Raw genomic sequence first — 18,691 nt, forward strand, 5'->3', positions numbered from 1 at the left:
GTCATTAGCCTGCACAGCATTTGAATGGGCTTTAGGGCACAAACTATATGGGAAACACCAATTCTAGCTCAAGAAAGACTGATCAGCAACATTAACTGACTGAGAAAATCCCGCTGACTCAAAATTCAGAATGAGAGCTTTTATGTAGAACATTGTTGGGCACGGGGATTGTGCCGAAAGGACTGTTCATTCAGAGTCTTGAGAGCTTTTCCTGGAAAAATATCAGATGCTCCACTGGGAACTTAGTTGAAAGCTACTCCTGAAGCAGGACAGTGGGCTGGCAGTAACTGGGAAGGACCGACTGGAGGGAAAATGGAGAGCAATGAAGGAGTGAATGCTGGTAATAACTCTTTCTATTTAAATTCTGCGTAAACCTTCCAGTGCATAACATTACCATACAGGACCTCTTCTAGGCACCTTTTGAAGGCAAGAATCAGATAGAGGTAAGTTCTGAACTGGTTATTTTTTAAATTTGACTTTCAAAAGCCCAAGTAGAAAACATTCTTTTTCTGCTACATCCTAGAATATCTCAGGGTCAGTTGTTTTAATTTTTGTTTCTCAATGTCAAGTATGATACGACTTACAGTCCTTGTTTAACTTTATTTTGTTAAAACTTTTGTACCTCTGGCTGTTGCATGGAGCACGCAACATGAAAGAACTTTTAAAAGAATGTGAGGAGTTTTTGTCTCGAGAGAGAGTAGCAGTAATCTAGGTCAAATGGACTGTTTAGAACAAGTAAACTGTACTTGTGTGCTTGGGCAGCATTTGAATTAGAAGCAGAAAATATGTCAATCTGTAATTAAATGAACCAGCTTCTGCCTGTAAAGCCACCTTTTCACAGACCATTCCTATCCTCCAATAACTGGAGTAACTGGGATGATTGCCTTGTAGAGAGTGCAATATATCAGAAAGGCAGCTTCTCAGGAACAAACTAAGCTATAAAAAAAAAATCTGTATTTTGCAATTTTTCTACCTGGACTGACCCTGGAAATTCTACTTTCTAAGTGGGATGGGTTTTCAGTCCCTTTCTCTACGAAATAATACAGGTCAGCCTTTCTTAACTAGCCTTCAGCAGTGTCCCACTTCTAACTGCAACTCTTGGCCATGGTTCACGTAATTGATTCTGGTATCTGAAGTATAAAAGGAAAGATTGCAGGACTCTGCATGTGGTTTGACAATGCTGTCAAGGTCACCTAGGCATCTTCTGTCTTGAAAGCTGCAGTTGTTCCTGCCACAGCTGTTCCTTGCCCAGCCATAACTCGCCCAGTCTCTTGAGCTGGCTCTAGTGCTCACTGAACACTTCATTGAACCTATTCAGCTCACGAACAGCAGAAAAATGTTCTGCTTTCTTTGTCAAGTTAAATCAAATGAACCCCAGAGCCACCAGCTGAGAAACGTTGCAAAGGCCAGGGAAGGTTGGTGGCAGTGAGCCACAAGATGGGCTTGGCCCTGTTACTCAAACCCTTAATTCTTGACATGCTTCAAAATACCGGGGTTTATTAGGGCAGCAGAACAGCAAATGGAAAAAATGGTATCTTGCAACCAGGAAAAGGGATTTCAAGTACAAGAGACCTGATTCAGCTCCTGCTTCCACCTCACATCACCACCCATGCCGAAGCCTCTTTGTAACTGAAAAATTTCAGTTCCTTTGAAAACTGATTTGAAACTTACTATCAAGAAAAACAAGACAAGTACATTATTCAACACTGGGGTACCTAAGGATGCTACAGTCTCCTGCTTCTAAATGATGTCTGCAACCAAAAGCTGGTTTTACCCACTGCTTCTAAAGCACTGTTTAAAGCTATTGCATTCAGAGCCTTACTGACTAGAGGAAGAGATTCCTTTTCCTTTAAGGTGTGCAGTTGGTGCTCAGTTAGCATGAGCTGAATTTCAGGCTGTGGGAGGTTTTTGTTTGAAAGCTCTTTGGATCACCTAAAACTCATCCTGGATGTTTTGCAAGTGCTTAGGCTCTCTGCAGCTCCCTTCTACCCAGCTGTCAGACCAGTTCTGTAAAGCAAGCAGCCAAAATTTTGTCTGTCCTCTCCTTGGCACAGTGAAAAGGAAGATCATAATCAAATTATATGAAGGTCAGTTTGCAATAATTCTGCACAGTAAGGGAATATTGATTACCTTTTCTGTATTGACTAAAAGAGAAGGACTGAGCCATGAGTTAGCTAGTTTAAATTGCCCATGGAGTCCCATGTCTCATCCCCAGGTAGAGCAAGCAAGTCTCCTTTCACAAGATTAGTCCATCTAAAGGTATCAACACATTTTTTGTCTTTATGGTTTTTTTTCTTCACTGCATCTAATTGAAACAAGAAGACAACAAATCACCTTTGCACTGGTCTATCAGAGTTAACCTTAGAACAAGTCCTTCAGAATGAACATTTTGCATTTTCTTGTTTAAGTGCTTCAAGTCTTTTTTTCTTTTTTTGACTAGGAACCATTTTTTCATTGGAGACAGGCCACAGGAATTCAAGTTTTGGCCAATTCCCCACTTTCTGCTAGACTTTGCACTGGTGTGAAGTGTGTTTCCTCTGTGTTGGTAAGTTACCCAGAGGGACAGCTCCGAAACGTTTGAAGATTTGGAATCTGTCCAGATCCGGTTGGCTACTTTTTTTTCTTAGTGGGCATTCACTGCTTTTACAAATGAAAAGTAACATTGGAGTGTCTTGTTTTGAACTTCTGTCACTCAAGTTCCTTTGGTCAGCAGAGGACAAAGAGTGCAAGCTGTAGTCAGAGCTCCTTCATTACTTGCTGTGGAATCTGAAATTCTTTATTCCTGTGAGTAACTGCTTGGTAAGACTGTATTAAGAGATTGCAGGATCAAATTGTTGAGATATGATTTATGCTGGCTTCAATTTCAGGTGGCTGTTGTCATCCCAGAAGCGAAACCTAAAATATCAACTATTTGTTTGTCCTCTGTCTAGTTGTCCTTTTCTGCTCACTCAGTCGTGCTGGCCACCATCAGTAGGGCTGTCCCTTTGGATTCCAAGGCTGCGCTGTCGACAAAGTCACTGAAGTCAACAACGTCAAAAATAACCTTTCAAGTTAACCTTCCTGGGTTATTTTTAACCCAGATCCAGAGGCACAATGCCTCTCAAAACAATAGCAAAACACAGCCATGCATGCCTGCACAGACCTTTGTTTTGGGGAGATCCCCACCGTGGTTTTAACTCTCCATTTCCCCGAAGGAGCTCAGTCCTTCCCCAGCACGGTGCGAATGAGCGGGGGCGATGCTCCCGAAAGGGGCGGCGGCAGCCCCGGGTCCCTGCGCGCTCGGGAGCCCGTGCGCTGTGGGAGCAGGGGGAGCGCTCCTTGCGCGCTGTCCCGACGGCGCCGGTGGCTGACGCGCAGCCATCGAGCCGCTCTCCTCGGCACCGAGGGGCCGCGGGGGAGGGGTCCCGGCAGGGCAGGAGGGCGGTCGGAGCGGGGCCGGGCCGCTCCGGAGGCTCGTTGGTGCCGAGCTCAGCCGCGCCGCTGCCCGGGGCGGCCCCGGCGGGGCGGGCGGGACGTGTCGCCCCCGGCCGGGTCCCTCCCGTCCCTCCCGCCCCGTACTTAAAGCGGCGGCGGCGGCGGGCGCTGCTCGCGCTCGCGCGCTGACCGTGTCGCCCCACAGAGCATGGCCCCGACGTGCCTGCAGCCCCTGCTGAGGTACCGCTCCTTCGCCATCCTCTTCCTCACGCCGCTGCTGCTGCTGCCGCTGCCGCTCGTCGTGCCCACGAAGGTAGGTGAAGAGAGCCCGGCTCCGGGCCTGCTGCCCCCGGTGACCGCGCTCCGCCCGGCTCCGGGCCCTCCCGGCGGCACCCGACCCGCCGTGACAATTAGAGGCAATTCATTCTGGGCCAGGACAAGCGCAGGCGTAGCTGGCCGGCGTTGGCATTGTCCTGCATTATGTCCTAGCGAGTGGAGTCGGCGGAAGGGCAGGAGTGCTTCCCCCAGCTCTCTGCTGAGGGTCTGGTACTCCTAGCACGTTGCTTGGTGACATTCTCCATCCTGATGCTGTCAGCGTTGTGCTGTACGAATTGGTCAGGATTTCAAATGCCGTGTCTTCCGATTCATCCATCTTACGCCAGGGATGGCAACGGCACAACTCCTTTGCGTTCAGTGGAGTTACACCGGCGTAAAATTGGAATAACCCAGGAAAGTTTGAGCTTTTAATGCCTTGTAGCCTTCTTGATCAAGTGTGGAAGCTGAGTTTGCAGTGTTTTAGCTTACTAGAGCTTTGGAGGCTATTCCAATGCCAAAGCCAGCCTTTCTTTTGAGCAACTTTTATCGCTCAATCTGTTTTAAAGTGCGGGAAAATTTTATCTGTGTTCATAAACCAAATTGCCAACCTTTCTTGTGTACTGTCTAAGTTATACCAGCCTGGCCTTTCAGTTGAATGGTGGTGCTTTATACAATGAGGTATTCCTGACTGTTAAGCTCTACTTTGATCAAAACTAGGAAAGATAATTTCCAAAAAAATTAAGTATGTTTTCAGTTTGCCATTACTTGTAGGCATATTTTGTCATTAGTCTAACCTAAGAAATTACAGTATTTTGCAATGGAAAGGCAATATTTCTGTCAGTGACTGCTTTTTCATCTCTCAGCCAGGAGTCAGGCCACTGTGCTTTGTGTGAACCGCACAGAAACACCAAAGAGACGTTCTGTGACTGTTTCCATAAATCACAGATATATATATAGGTATAAATACAAATATATACTTAATTCCAAATCTTTTGTTGTTTGAATTGGCCACAGTTGCTGGAGTTAAATTATAAGCATGGCTGTATTTTTGAATTTCACATAAATTATTTACTCTCTACTCTTTAAAACCAGGATTTTAAATTTTATTCACTTAGAGTTGTTTATCTGTCTTTCGTACTAGCAACAGATTAACCACAGTCAGTTCTACCCTTGCATTACTGCAGTACAGCATGAATTGTATCATGAGCTGACCTCATATTTATAAAGGGAAGAGACTTCTACAGCATCTGCCTTTTATCTTCTAGTCTCTGAAGAATTTTTCCTTTCAAAACTTGTGCTGTAATTAACCTGGAAACTTGAGGGAAAAAAATTCACATTACTAACAAAAGGTGTTTTCTGGTTCTTAAACTTTTTCCCCAACACTCCAGAAAATTAACGAAAATACACCCCTTCTTACTAATAACACCTGATGTCAGGTTTTAAGTGTCACTGTCACACCATTTATTTTAGCAATAAAGTCACATTTGTTGTATTAGAGTAAAATCCCATAAACACATGCCCTAAATAGGAGCAAATAGTGAGCTACAGAACACCGACTTCAGCTTTCAAGCAGTTCACTGTTAGCTAATGAATACCTGCTTCCCCTGACAATTTTTGGAGTACAAACCGCAGAAGGCTGGGATACAGAAATGCCTGGTCAACAGCCCAAAAAGACAGGTTACAACAATTCTATACTAGGGAAACACCTTAGCAGGTAGGGACAATATGATATGGGAAAATAGTTTAACACCTCTAATGTGCTTAGACACACACACAAAAAAAAGAGTTTTACTTTAGGAGTTACTTTAAAAAGCAAAGAAAATTTAAATTAGTCAGTGAAATAGTTTCTGAGCTCAACTGTGTTACTGGACATACATCAAAGACCTGTGAATTTCAGAAAAGCTAATCATCCACAATGGGAAATTTGGCCATCCATTAAAAAAAAATAACTCTATATTGCTGTTCTTGGCTCCTAGGTGTAAAATCTGCTGACCTCAACCACCAAGGGGTACTTTTACACGACAAACTATGCACTTACCTAGTGGTGGAAGATTTATTTTTCTCACGGCATTTATTTTGTGTGGTTGTATTAAAGCAAACACTATGGTCTTCTTGGTCAAAAAGATCTTTTTTATACAAGTGACTTCAGAACATTATTTAAGAGCACAAGTTTAAGTCCTCATTCAGCATAACTTGTTAAGCTACAGACAGTGGAGTGTGTGAGCCACTTTTAAGAGCTACTAATGTGTTTCTTGTCTTTAAAAACAGTTTCTAATGCTTAAATGTGTCTTCTATTATTGCAGGAGGCCAGATGTGCATATATCATGATTATCATGGCTGTGTACTGGTGCACTGAAGTGATCCCCCTGTCTGTCACCTCCCTCATGCCAGTGGTATTTTTCCCTCTGCTTGGAGTTCAGACCTCTAAAAAAGTAAGGAACTTGTGCAATCCAGATCTGATACAGAGAAATCCAGTGCTCTAATCCCTCATCAATATTTAGCCAACAAGTCTGTATTATATGGGAAGATGCTGAAGTACGTACACATTTGCCCAAAGTGTTAACAGTGCGGGGCTTGAGGTGGTAGAGGGGAGGATCTGTTTTGGACATGGGTCCTGCTGGAGAGCGTCCCACTGGTGCCAGCAGTTTGTGTGTTCCCAAGCACAAAGGGGAAGTGAAAGCAGAGCTGCCATTCTTCTGGGAGATGTCAAAATGCAGGGGACAAACCTGTGGGAGTTTGTCCCGTAGTGCCGGCAGGTGTGCTGTTTGTGCTGGAGGCACAAGGCACCGGCTGAGTTCGGGATCTGTACCCAGGTTCACCACTGCCCAGCAAGCCGGTAAAGGCAGGTTGCTGATGCTGTTGAGAAAGCCCTTTTGGAGCTCAATATTTCCAGCACCTTCCATACTTTGAACCCCTAGCTGCGTTTTAGGAAACTGGTGTCATTTTGCACAATGATGCACAGAGAGCTCCTGCACAGGCAAGTCAGCAGTTACACAGGAGATCAAGGGTTCAGGAAACTGCAGGGAGCTTGCAGGCAGCAGCTGCCTCTTGTTCTAGTGTTGGCTGGGGCCTGCTCCAGTCCGTGGATTTGAGAGGGTGTAAGCAAATTGTACTAGTGAAGCAAGTATTTTGGCCTGATTTATCTTCTTTGTCTTACAGGTGTGCTTGCAGTACCTAAATAGCACAGTCATGCTCTTCTTTGGAGGGCTGATTGTCGCAATTTCTTTTGAGCAGTGGAATCTTCACAAAAGGATTGCACTGAGGGTCCTTCTGATTCTTGGGGTGAAACCTGCACTGTAAGAGTATTACATTGGTTTTCTCTTACCTCTTGTTAGTTTAGCAAAGGCCCAGGGATGGTATTTAACAGTCAGCAGAGAAAGGATCCTTCAAGAGCCAATTTAGCTGTACTTGCAGAGTATCCAGAAATGAAGTTTAGCAACAGGAGCAGTTTATTTGTGCTTTATCCAAAACTAGCATCTGACTAAATTTTAGAGGCTTACCATTGGGGACAAAATGATGACAGACTTAATTAAGCCCTGGGATTCCTTCAGTGAACGTGGCAGAGCTGTCCTAGAAGGGAGTCTGGCCCTGCTCTGTACTAGTGGCTGCACACATCCCTGCCTGGGCTTTGCTCTCCAAATTGTAGTGACTACAAAGCCTGGCAGCATCTGTTCACTTTCTTCCTCCCTCCTCTGTGTCTTTCTTTTCAGCCTGATGCTGGGATTTATGTTAGTCACTGCCTTCTTGTCAATGTGGATAAGCAACACAGCCACCACTGCCATGATGGTTCCCATTGTCCAAGCTGTCCTGGATGAATTGGACATCACAGAGCATGAGTTGACCACGGTGGAACCAGCAACTGGGCAAACAAATGCAGCGATTGAGCTGGAGGAAAAGAGCAAATCAGGGTCCACTGCAGTGAGTGGTAAGGGCCTGCTCACCCATAAGCTGATGCTACTGAACTTGCTACACTCGGCTCCCCAACCTAGGAGTGTTGTGTACCCTTTCCAAGGAAAGAGGATGGTAGTCTGACTGAAATCCTGTAAATGTATGACATATAGGTTTTACAAAATAGCTTTTAATTTTGATGGCTGCCATTTTGTATGCTGGTGCCAGAGCCCAGACAAGTTGTTATGTTCTTTCCTTCAAGCTGGAGTCATCCTCCCAGTTCCCCTAGACTTAACTGCCTGTTTAGGGAAGTGAAGAGCATATCCTGTAGGAAATAGCCATCCAAACCCCCAGCATCCCACTTTCTAAAGCTTGTGATTATCAGTGGGGATTCAGATTCTAGGCCATGTAGGACTATTTGAAAAAATTATGTAAACACAATCTATTTTGGCTGTAGGGTAATAAATATCTCTTTATTGACCAGATGGTATGTGGAGATAGGGAGAAGAAAGAGGACTACTTTAAAAGCCACATGGAAAAGAGGAACTGGTGTAATTTGACTCACATTAGACAAACTGTTCTTTTGTGTGATCTTACCCAGATGCTTGATGCCTCAAGGTCCTGTGCCACTGATGTGGTTCTACAATAGGTTCCACTTCATTTTAAATATGTGCACAAACTCAGACCCTCTCATTTCAGTGCTTTGCTGCGCTGTTACGCGGGGCTATATTATTAAGTATGATTAAAGATCAGATTACAAGTGTAGTGAAGATAATAAGAGTGTGCAAATAATACCCTTTAATATTGTTGAGTTGGTTGCAATTGCCATAAATTCTTTGTCCTGCTCCATTAGTCCAGTCAGACTTCAAGATTAGGGTGTTAACCTCAGAGAACAATGGACACAGCAGTAAAGTTTTGTGGTTATTGTAAATTGACAGAATGCCAAGCAAGGATTTGGGTTTTAGTGTTGTTTTTTTTTCCTGCCTGTATTCACATCTGTTAATGCTAGTTGGGTTCTCGCTGTGGAATTGGAATGGTTTCAGTGACTACAATATTTGGCTGGTGGTGAGCCTCTCTGTGAAACAAGACATTACTGAAAAGGAGTTGTGGCACTGATGTGGGCAAAAGCATCCTTGGATCACGTCCATCAGTCCATCAGCCTCTTTCTTCTGCTCCTCATGAATATTAGTCTGAAGTATTTAGGTAGATATCTGTGAGTTTTGTAATTAAAATAAATGGCACATACAAACTGGAAGCACTAAGCCTACAGATCCTATCCTGAACTCTCTGCCTTTCCAGCTTTACCTGAGGCAAATAATTTTCTTTCTGTCTAGGTGTAAGCAATGAACAAGTCACTGATGACCCCAAATCTTCTGAGGAAACTAAAAGGCGGAAGAGTATATGCAAGGGAATGACACTTTGTGTATGCTATGCTGCCAGCATTGGAGGAACTGCAACACTTACCGGAACAGGACCAAATGTGGTACTGAAAGGCCAGATGAATCAGTAAGTAATTTTTGCTGCTTCTTTTAGTTGCACTATCATACTGTTTGTGTGACCAATTGACTGGTCTTAGATGACAATTTCAGTTGTGAACTTCAAGCAAATAGTTGAGGAACTGAGACTAAGAAATGTGTATGAAGTATTTGGCCTCATTTTTTTTGCTTCAGCGTCTTTTAAAAGGAAGCTGTGTGATGGAATTAAGGTCTTCTGAGAAAATTGGAAATACTTGTTGGCAATCAACATGCAAGTGGTTGATTATGCGATATTGGTTCTTCTGTGTCCTCTTTTTCAACTGAAATGCAGCACATCTGGACGAGGAACTGCAGTAAAAAGCACCAGAAGAATGTAGATTAACTCTACTCATAAGCACACTGAAGAGAGCTAGCAGGAACTTGGCCCCTCCTGTAACACTGTTCCTCCATGCTGTGGCTGTGGAAACTGTGCAGTTGTGTCGTTCTGTCATTGCTAAACTGAGGCTGGGAACTGATCTACATGGAACCCAATCTGCAGTGGAAATTTTTCCAACATTACTTCCTTGTGTTGCAAGTACTTCAGCCTTAGCTGCTACATTATCTCTTGGTTTTAACATCCAGCTGGAAGTTTGCTATTGATATTTTTCCTCCAATCATTATTGGCAAGCACAGAGAATAACAAAAATTGCCTTTCTTAAAACATTGTCATCATTGTTTCAAGCCAACTAGCAACTTTTTCATCTGTTGAAGGCAGCAGAAGTACAGGCGTTAACTTCAGGGAAGACATTTCTTGTTCTCTTACTAGAGTGATTTGGGAGGAAGAAAAAACTATCCTTTCTTGGGATAAATGAACAGATGTGTTAGAAGTGAAAAATGTCTAGAATGAATGGGAGATCTTTCAGCCACGCTTGTCTGACTGAGACCTAAAGTATCAACATGAGCTCCTGTATGCATCAAATTAAAACATAGGGAAAACTGACAATCATTAAAGTTCTGCTCTGAAATCAGGCTGCCTTCTCTCATGACTTAAATTAGGCTGTGGATGTTCCCTACGATTGCTCGTAATGGTTGTCGTAGATTACATGCATAATTGTCTGTAGCACATTTTAAAGGGGGACTAGATTGCTAAATGTTTTGACGTTCATACAGAAAATAATTTCTTTACAGGTTATACCCTGACAGTAATGATATTGTGGACTTTGCTTCCTGGTTTGGATTTTCATTCCCAAACATGGTCCTGATGTTGACACTAGCTTGGCTTTGGTTACAGTGCTCCTTCATGGGACTCAAGTGAGTATTTATCTACATGATATTGTGTAAACCCCTCAGTAAGTTAGTGCAGATCTGCTTTCTGAGACATCTGGCTAAAACAAATGCAGTGATAAGTTATTAATTTTGTAGCAGAGAGCAGGTCCATTTCACAAAAATTTTGAGGTCTGGAAACCTTTTGTGTTCATGGGAGGTATATTAAGGCAAAAGCCATATACATTCCTAATCTTCAGACAAAATTGCCTTTTTATTTTTCAATCTCTCGCCTGTGAATTTCAGCCCTGGGAGAGCTGACATAGCTGGTTTGCAGCCATTGATTCAATCCTGACTTTTTCATCCTGGGTTACTCCAAATTGCCATCCTTTGATAGATCACGTTCTTCTGTGAGAACTGGTGTGTCCCTACAAAATACTTTGGCACTGTGGTAGTTTCTATATTTATGGCCTCTGCTGTTGTCTGTGCCTGTCCCCAGGAGGGGCAGCTGCAGAATGATAAGGATGCTAGATCCCTCTAATATGTTCATACTTACAGTATTTTTTTCTCCCTTTTTTCAAAGCATTAAAAAAAACTGGGGCTGTGGGACACAGAAAACTGACAAAGAAAAAGCTGCATACAGTGTGCTGAAGGCAGAAATGAAGAAGCTAGGCCCTATGTCTTATGCTGAAATAAATGTCCTCCTTTTGTTTATATTGCTGGTGCTCTTGTGGTTTTCCAGAAACCCAGGCTTTATAAAAGGCTGGGCTAGCATACTCTTCAAAGGAGGAGAAAAGTAAGTATTTAGGTTTTTTTTCCATCTTTTACCCACTTGGTTATTAATCAGATTCCCTTGTTCATACATTCCATTTTGAATGTGGGATCATTAATTCCAACTTTACCTGACTTCACATGTTTGCTGGGCTTGATACAATGGCTTGTACATGACACTACCAATCAATCATTCAGGCCATTTCTTTAGATGTCTGTCTTTGAGATACAACTGTTGAATCCTGGCTTCAGCGCAGAGAAAGAACCCTGCTCCAGGAGGGATGAGTTGTCATCCAGGACTCTATTTATTAACGTGTATTGTAGCTTGTTTCTTTTATTATTGTGTTTAAATTATGGCCGATCTGAGAGACTTCAGACATCAGCTGATGTCCTATTTTGCTCAAGCCCCAAATGGGATGGCAAAGTCAGTGACTAGAATGCTGGAATACAACCCTTTTCTCGGAGAAAGGTGTCCGTTTTCTAACCTGTATTCTCTTTTCTCCATTAGGTATATCACTGATTCTGTTCCTGCTATGTTTGTGGCCCTGTTACTGTTTGTCCTTCCTGCTCATAAGCCCAAATGCATAGGCTGGAATACAAGCACGTCTGACTCTGAACAGACTGAAGAAGGTATTTAAAAGAGGGACTGTAGTACTGTGAAACATCTAACCCGCTCAGCCAACAAGGCAGAAATATGCACTGGATTTGCATGCAGTTCTTTAGAGCATCTCACCTGCCTCCCTTGTGGGGCAGCGCTGGGGCACAGTCCGTGTCCGTGTGTGTTACCCTCGCCCTGTGCAGATTTCTCAGTGCTGTGCATCTGCCCACCAGTATCTTGCAGAACAGAAGATAAAGTGTCTTCGCTCTCCTAAAACATGTTCTTTATTTCTCACTTCAGATAAGAAAAAGCAATTTTTTTCACCCCCGCTGCTAGAATGGAATGTGGTTCAAAGGAAGATGCCCTGGAACATTGTGCTGCTGCTGGGAGGAGGTTTTGCTTTGGCTGATGCAAGCGCAGTATGTCCTGACATCTGTTTTTCTCTGACTCAAAGGCAAAATTCCCTGGTTTGTTATCTAGTCCTGTATTACTGGGCATGCACCCAAAGCCAAACCCAGTAGCAAAGTTCAGACCTGAAGGGAGATCTAAATTGGCAAAAACCAAAGAGAGGTGAATGCTTGTGAGTCTTCTTCAGGAATTTTTGTTCTTCAAAGTTTCTTTAATTTATCTTACCTCTTGGAGACTCCCAAGTAGGTTGGGATCTTCGCTGTCTGGACAGTCCAGAAAAGCATCCTTTCTTAATTCTGTAATCATCCCAATCCCAGCCCTGACTAGAAAAGTAGAAATATAGATAGCACCTGCCAGATTTTCAGTACCATTTGAGGTTTGTTTGAGGGTTTTATATCTTCAGACTTACAGCAAAACCACTGTTGAAGTGGTCGGAAAGAAAATCCTTGGTTGATGCTGTGTTTATAAATTCACAGAAAAGGCAGCTAAATTCCCAAGACAGGAGGGAATCTTGAGGTGAACCACATTGTTTCTTTCATCACTGCTAAATGCATCTAAATCAAAGCAAGCATTAGCTGTCAGTAGTGCGATATTTTGGGGAAAGTCATGTTCGCATCTGAGTTTTGTGGCTAATTAGGTTTAAACCATGGGGCAAGTTAAAGCTCTGGCCCTGACATTCATCCACCTACAACACACATAGATTATTAAAGTTCCAGAGCATTAAACACTATCAAGTCAGATTTTGTAACCTGTTTGTATCAACTACTGCCTGTGTTCCTACAATAGAGCATCCATACAGAATCATAACCTTCAGAAACCTTAGAAAGATGTGCCAAGAAGCTTCTGGGCCATACACTAAGTATTTGCAATGACCTCAGAAAAATTTTCATATTCAGCAAGAAAACCAATAATTTTGTAACCTGTGTGTGAGCAAGTATTTGGTTTCTGGAAGAATCAGAACAGTGGGATTCAGTGTGATGTCCAGTTGGCAAGGAATTTTTTTTTTAGTTTTTGTGACAGATAATTGTACTTTCCTGGATGGTGTTTGTATAATTCTGGAGTCCTTTAGTATTATTTGTCAGGAATGTTGCCCATAACATGGCTTCCCTGTTTGTGAGTCAGGGGTTCTGAACCTCATTGAAACCCACTTTCTTTCTTGCAGAACTCTGGGCTCTCAGCTTGGATAGGTCGTCAGATGACACCACTGGGATCGATCCCACCATGGGCCATTGCATCAGTGATCTCCTTTATTACAGCTGTCTGCACTGAATGCACCAGTAACGTGGCCACAGCTACCCTCTTCCTGCCTGTCTTTTCATCCCTGGTAAGATTGCTTCTGTTCTCTTACCCTGTCAGCTGGAGGATCAGAGTTAAACTGTGTGGCAAAGCAATATTGTAATTATTGTCTTGGCTGTTGCTCCAGTGTACTTCAAAGGAAGCCAGGTCATGCCTTCTGTGAGGTGTGTGCCTTGACCCTGGTGAGAGTGAAGTGACAGTCACTTTTTCCATACAGTTCAGCAAACATCAGTTACTTCTGGTCATTTTGAACCATCAACTTAGAACTGGAAAAATGCACACACACAAAACCCAAACCAAAACAAAATCCAGCACTTTCTGATGGTGCCTCTGAATTACTCATCTTCACATTTTGTGCTAAAATACTCAAAATGGTAGGCCTGATTATTAGGAATGTGCAATTTCTCATAGGAACGCAGAACAATTTTAAAACTTAAGGAGGAAAACCTGATAAGTTTTGCTGCCTTTTCTGAGCAGAATCAAAACTGTGGCATAAAGAGAAAAATAGATTACTTTGTTCTTTAATTAGAAAAGGACAAACACTTTATTCTAGACTATTTCCTCAAAGCAAAATTACCCCAATCAAGGTACTGAGCTATTAACGACTTAAATTGGCACTTAAGCTTTGAGTGCCACAGAATTTATGTAAAGTCTAAGAGTGTCACTCCACATGCCTAGTAATTATAATTCCCATTCCTGGAAAAAGGGTGGTCTGAGGTCAAAGAAATGATTGCAGGGTATTTTTGACCAGAAATCTAAATGATGCCATAGAGCAAAACAAACAAGGAAGAATCAAGCCTTGATTTTAAGTATCATGGGACAGGAAACAACAGCAAGTTATCTTTAAGCACATGTGGATTTCAGAATAAAATGTTTGTGAATTATTTTGGTGATGTAGTACGAGGCAACAAAATAAGTCTATGTATCTCATTGGTCTGGGGTAGATTGATCCTTTATGCTTTTCTTTTCAAACACCCCCAGAGTGATATTCTCTCCATTTCATTGCAGGCTGAATCTATCAGGATCCACCCTTTGTATGTTATGCTGCCTGGTACTCTCAGTGCTTCATTTGCCTTCATGCTACCTGTTGCAACACCACCAAATGCAATAGTGTTTTCTTACGGCCACATCCGTGTTTTGGATATGGTAAGATAATTGCCTTCTCTCTTATCTGAAATTCTCCATTGCTTTCTTCCTGAAATATGGCGAGAGTTTAATTTTCTTTGCATAGTATTTCCAAAGTACCAGGAAGCTGTTATGGGCTGTAACTGCAACTCTATGCCACTCTCTTCTGCATCGTTAATATTGTGATAAAAATTTGCATCTCTGAAGTAACAGTACTTCTCTCATGGGCTTTGGCAGACATACAGATTGGCCCAAGTGAAATGAAGAACTGACCAGTCATAAGTCTCTGAAACGTGAAGGGTTAAAGTGCAGGCGTGCCCTGCAGTGTTCTGGGGCTTTGGCAAGTGTCTAAAGCCTTGTCTCCACTGGAGCTGAAAGCAGAAGGTAGCAATCAGTAGCCCTTGGCTCTGGTCCTCTGATTTTCTGCCAGACCACACAGGGCAGGTTTTGGGCGGAACACACAAACATTACTGGTTTTCTAACTGGATACTTGAAGAGGGCATAAGCTGTTCTCTGACTAATAAGAGCGACGTGTTACACATGCTTTAAAGTTCCTCGACTGGTTATATACATAGCAAAGCGCTCAGAGACTTTGCACAGTGTGTTCCCTGGTGTCCCCACCTAAGCAAGGGCAGAAGACAATGGATACAGTGGTATTTCTGTGATTTATTTGACCATCTTTCTTGTGTATGTACAAGTAGGTCTTGCTGCAGTTTGCTGTGCTGGTGTTTGGTTATTGTTGGTTTGGATTTTTTTCCTCACAGGTTAAATCTGGACTAGTGTTGAACATCATTGGAGTCTGCTGTGTCTCCCTGGCCATCAACACGTGGGGAAGGCCTATGTTTCAGCTGGACACATTCCCAGCCTGGGCAAACAGCACAAGAAGTCAGTGAGCTGTGAAGAATTCGTGTGTTGAACTAGGAAAGTACCCTCAGTACTCCCTGTTGCCTACAGTCCTGTATAAAGTCTCATCACCACTTCAGATCCAGTGTTGGGTGTTTGCTGCCTTCCAGCAGTCACACATCAGTTCAAGTCTGAACCAACCCAATCTTACTCCAGTTGTGCTGGAGCCAAAAGTGCTTGCAATTATACAACCTCTCTGTCAGGATCATAAGTATGTTCAAGTGATCCATTGTACCTCCAATCAAGGTCAAGGATTAGGATTTATCAAACTTTCAATAAAGAGAGAGGAGGCTGTTGTATCAAGTGGTTTGAACTATTATATCACTGGTATGTACTTGTGTATCATTAGCATTGAATATTGCACTCAGGCAGGGGCTGAACATTCCTTACTTATTCCTTATATCTACAATCAGCAACTGTACAGAGAAATCCCTGTTGTCACTTGTCTAGTGAAGAAGGGGTATGCCATGTGGTGCTATGTTATGTTTTAGGTGGGCCTCAACCATGTGGTGGATCCTTCCAAGTCAACATCCAACACAGTTTCTCTTGCCTTTTTTCACTCCTAAATCTCCCTGCATTTTGACACCTTTATTGAGGGTTAATGTAATTCCATGATGGTCATGATTCAGCTGATATCTCAGACAACGATGCACTGAGGCTGGCTCTGTGTTTCTTGCACTGTGGCAATTAGAGAGCAGGGAGCCTTTCCCTCAGTCACAGGTGTGATTTCACATGCCAACTAGTGTTTTCCGAGTGCCAGCCTGGAAGTGACCAGTGGCCCTTGGGACTTGACATCTATTGCAGAAGTTCCTGAATTAGCCCCTGATGTGCCTTATTAATTAACTCTGGAGTTTTTGAGTGAAGCCAAGACATGAGGAAGGCTCTAACTGATGACCTGGGAAAAGTGTAGGGGCCCAGATTTTAGTGCTCGTGCTGGCTGACAGCAGTGGGAGTTGTCCTGTGTACTTTGGAATTCATGTCTTGTAAGAAAAGCAGTTTGCAGCCTAATTATGCCATTTCTGTTGCAGAAGTCGTCTACAGAATGATTGATGTTGGTCTGGGTGTATATTGTCGAGTGTGCCTGGATGCTTTCCCTTCAGCCCTGGGGATGGAAGTGGGTGGGATGTAAAGCAGCGTCTTACAGTGGAAAGATCTGTGGGTATGAGCTGGGATTTGCTTCCAGACTTGCCATGTATCCCTGTGCAAGTCAGTTCACCTCTTTGTGCTTATTTCCCCTCCTGAAGAAGATGGTATGGAACCTATCTACCTCACCAAGGTGTTGTGAGGACATAAGGTAAAATTCTGCAGCCATACTGATTTCCCACCTCATGATATGGGTGCAAGGTGTTAAGTTTTAGAATTATAGAATTCTGTGTAGAAGATAGTATTGTGTTTAGGATATTCAGTAGTTCTGTTATTAAATTCTGTGAATTTTCTTAATGGAACTGGAAAAATACATTTTTATCTAGAAGTGAGGGAAATATTTATCCACAAAATGACCAGGTGCTTTTTTGAGCAGAAAACTGCTTTAAGAATTTATTTCCATGCCTTTATCTTTTATGCTCTTTCTTGGTGGTAAGCACCATAAACTATGCACTGAATGTTGTTCCCAAGAGCCACCAATGGCTCGCTGTCTTCCCAGATGGCTGCAGGTAGTGCAGCCTCACACTTCTTCCAGCACTTCTTCCAGGGAATGGTGGAGTATGTGGATAAACACACTTCCACTTGCAGAGTCTCTCTAAGGAAGAGGCCAGTTCTAGTGCCAAGAATTGCCAGATGAGATATTGCTCACAGGCATTTGTCATCACCTGAAACTTATGACGGTATTGTTTGAAGAAAGTGAGACCAGGAACAGTTGAGCACGTTCTTTCCTTTGGCAGTCACCATTTAATGCGGATTTGCATCTCTAGGTATCTAAATGCATTTGGGAAAGGGACTTCCTTTCTGATGGACTTCACAGTGTGAGAACATGTTACTTTTGCCAGATACATGGAGCTCGCTCTGCTCTGTCTGACAAGATACAGAGGAGCTTGCATGGTAGATGATACTGAGCTTGGCATTCTCAGTTCATGCAGACCAGAACTCCTCTAAAACCAGTTCCAGCTAAAAGCTGTAGGACAGACACTTCAGTGTCCTGTTTGCAGAAAAGAATGTTCTGAAAGGTTCTTGAACGGGAGAGATTGCCCTCGCCTCAGCCAGTGAAGAGCTTCACTCTGTTGCTGGACTAGAAGGAAGCAAATGCTATTTTCATCAATGGTCACACAGGGTGATTCATGGTCAGGAGTGCTGGGCCAGGGCAGTGTGCCTGTGGGGTAATAAAGAGTGTTGAGTTTATTGTAACTGTGAATTATTGGATGTGTCACCTCTCTGTACCGTTAATAGCAGTTTCTTTTTGAGACACTCGTATGACATCCTGTGATTGATTCATATTTAATTTAAATGGGTGCCTGGCAAATAAAAACTTACTAGAACTGTCTCCCCTCCTGTGTAGCATAGTGGACCACTTGTTTCTGCATTAGCTTCCACTGTAGCACAGTGGTGCCCTAGTAAGATCCCAGAAGGTACAGGCTCTAGTGAATAATGCAAGGCAGAGATTTGGACACCACTTTTAGTGTCTTCAGACCTGAATATCAGTGGTTTCTCTTCTTTAATCAGCTAAGTGATAACTCAAGTTTGCATCTCTGAAGAATGTTTAGGTGGGACCAAATCAGGTGGCATACCCTACAAACTGTCTCATTCATTTCAGAGTAAAGGATTATAAGACTCTAAGAAACACAACCAGTTTTTAAGAATAAATGTTGTACAAACTTTCCAATATAACAGGCACAAATGGGCTTTTCTTCAGCAGCAGGCATGCATGGTGTCCTGTTCCAGTGCCCTGAGTAAATACATATTACTTGCAGTGGACAGTGCAAGGACAATTGGTTTGCGACTAGATCTGGTTTACAGCCCCTTCAGCTGCAGGACAAGTATCATAGAAACTTACCAGACATGGCAATTGTTTTGTTGCTCATCAAAGGAATATTGTTTTAGGTGCAGAAGTTGTGATGCTGCTAAGGTAGTGGCATAAAAGAATCTGTTTGCCCCCCGCTTTCAAACATGCCCCCCCAGCACCCACAAAAAACACGGGAGGATCCTCAGTGTGGGCTTTGTCAGGGTGAGCTATTCAGCCACCCTGAGTCACCAAAGAGTTCCCGTTTTACCATCCGAGGGCACAATGTGATTCCTTGTGGTCGGTGAGTCTGTCAGCTGGCCA

At 43.1% G+C, this 18,691-nt stretch overlaps 1 protein-coding gene across 1 annotated transcript; it reads left to right on the forward strand.

Annotated features, from left to right (window-relative positions):
- Positions 1–308: 308 nt before the first annotated feature.
- Positions 309–17,807, forward strand: LOC131566663 (Na(+)/citrate cotransporter-like). Its single transcript, XM_058818019.1, has 14 exons — positions 309–340; positions 2,441–2,545; positions 3,620–3,727; positions 6,033–6,161; positions 6,889–7,025; positions 7,440–7,654; positions 8,952–9,123; positions 10,260–10,382; positions 10,918–11,130; positions 11,614–11,735; positions 12,004–12,122; positions 13,274–13,435; positions 14,416–14,553; positions 15,297–17,807. Exons 1-14 carry the CDS (start codon positions 335–337, stop codon positions 15,423–15,425), a joined length of 1,878 nt encoding a protein of 625 aa, XP_058674002.1. The 5' UTR covers positions 309–334; the 3' UTR covers positions 15,426–17,807.
- Positions 17,808–18,691: the final 884 nt, after the last annotated feature.

The sequence above is a fragment of the Ammospiza caudacuta genome, chromosome 20 (genome assembly GCF_027887145.1).
Source record: "Ammospiza caudacuta isolate bAmmCau1 chromosome 20, bAmmCau1.pri, whole genome shotgun sequence".
Classification (NCBI taxonomy): Eukaryota; Metazoa; Chordata; class Aves; order Passeriformes; family Passerellidae; genus Ammospiza; species Ammospiza caudacuta.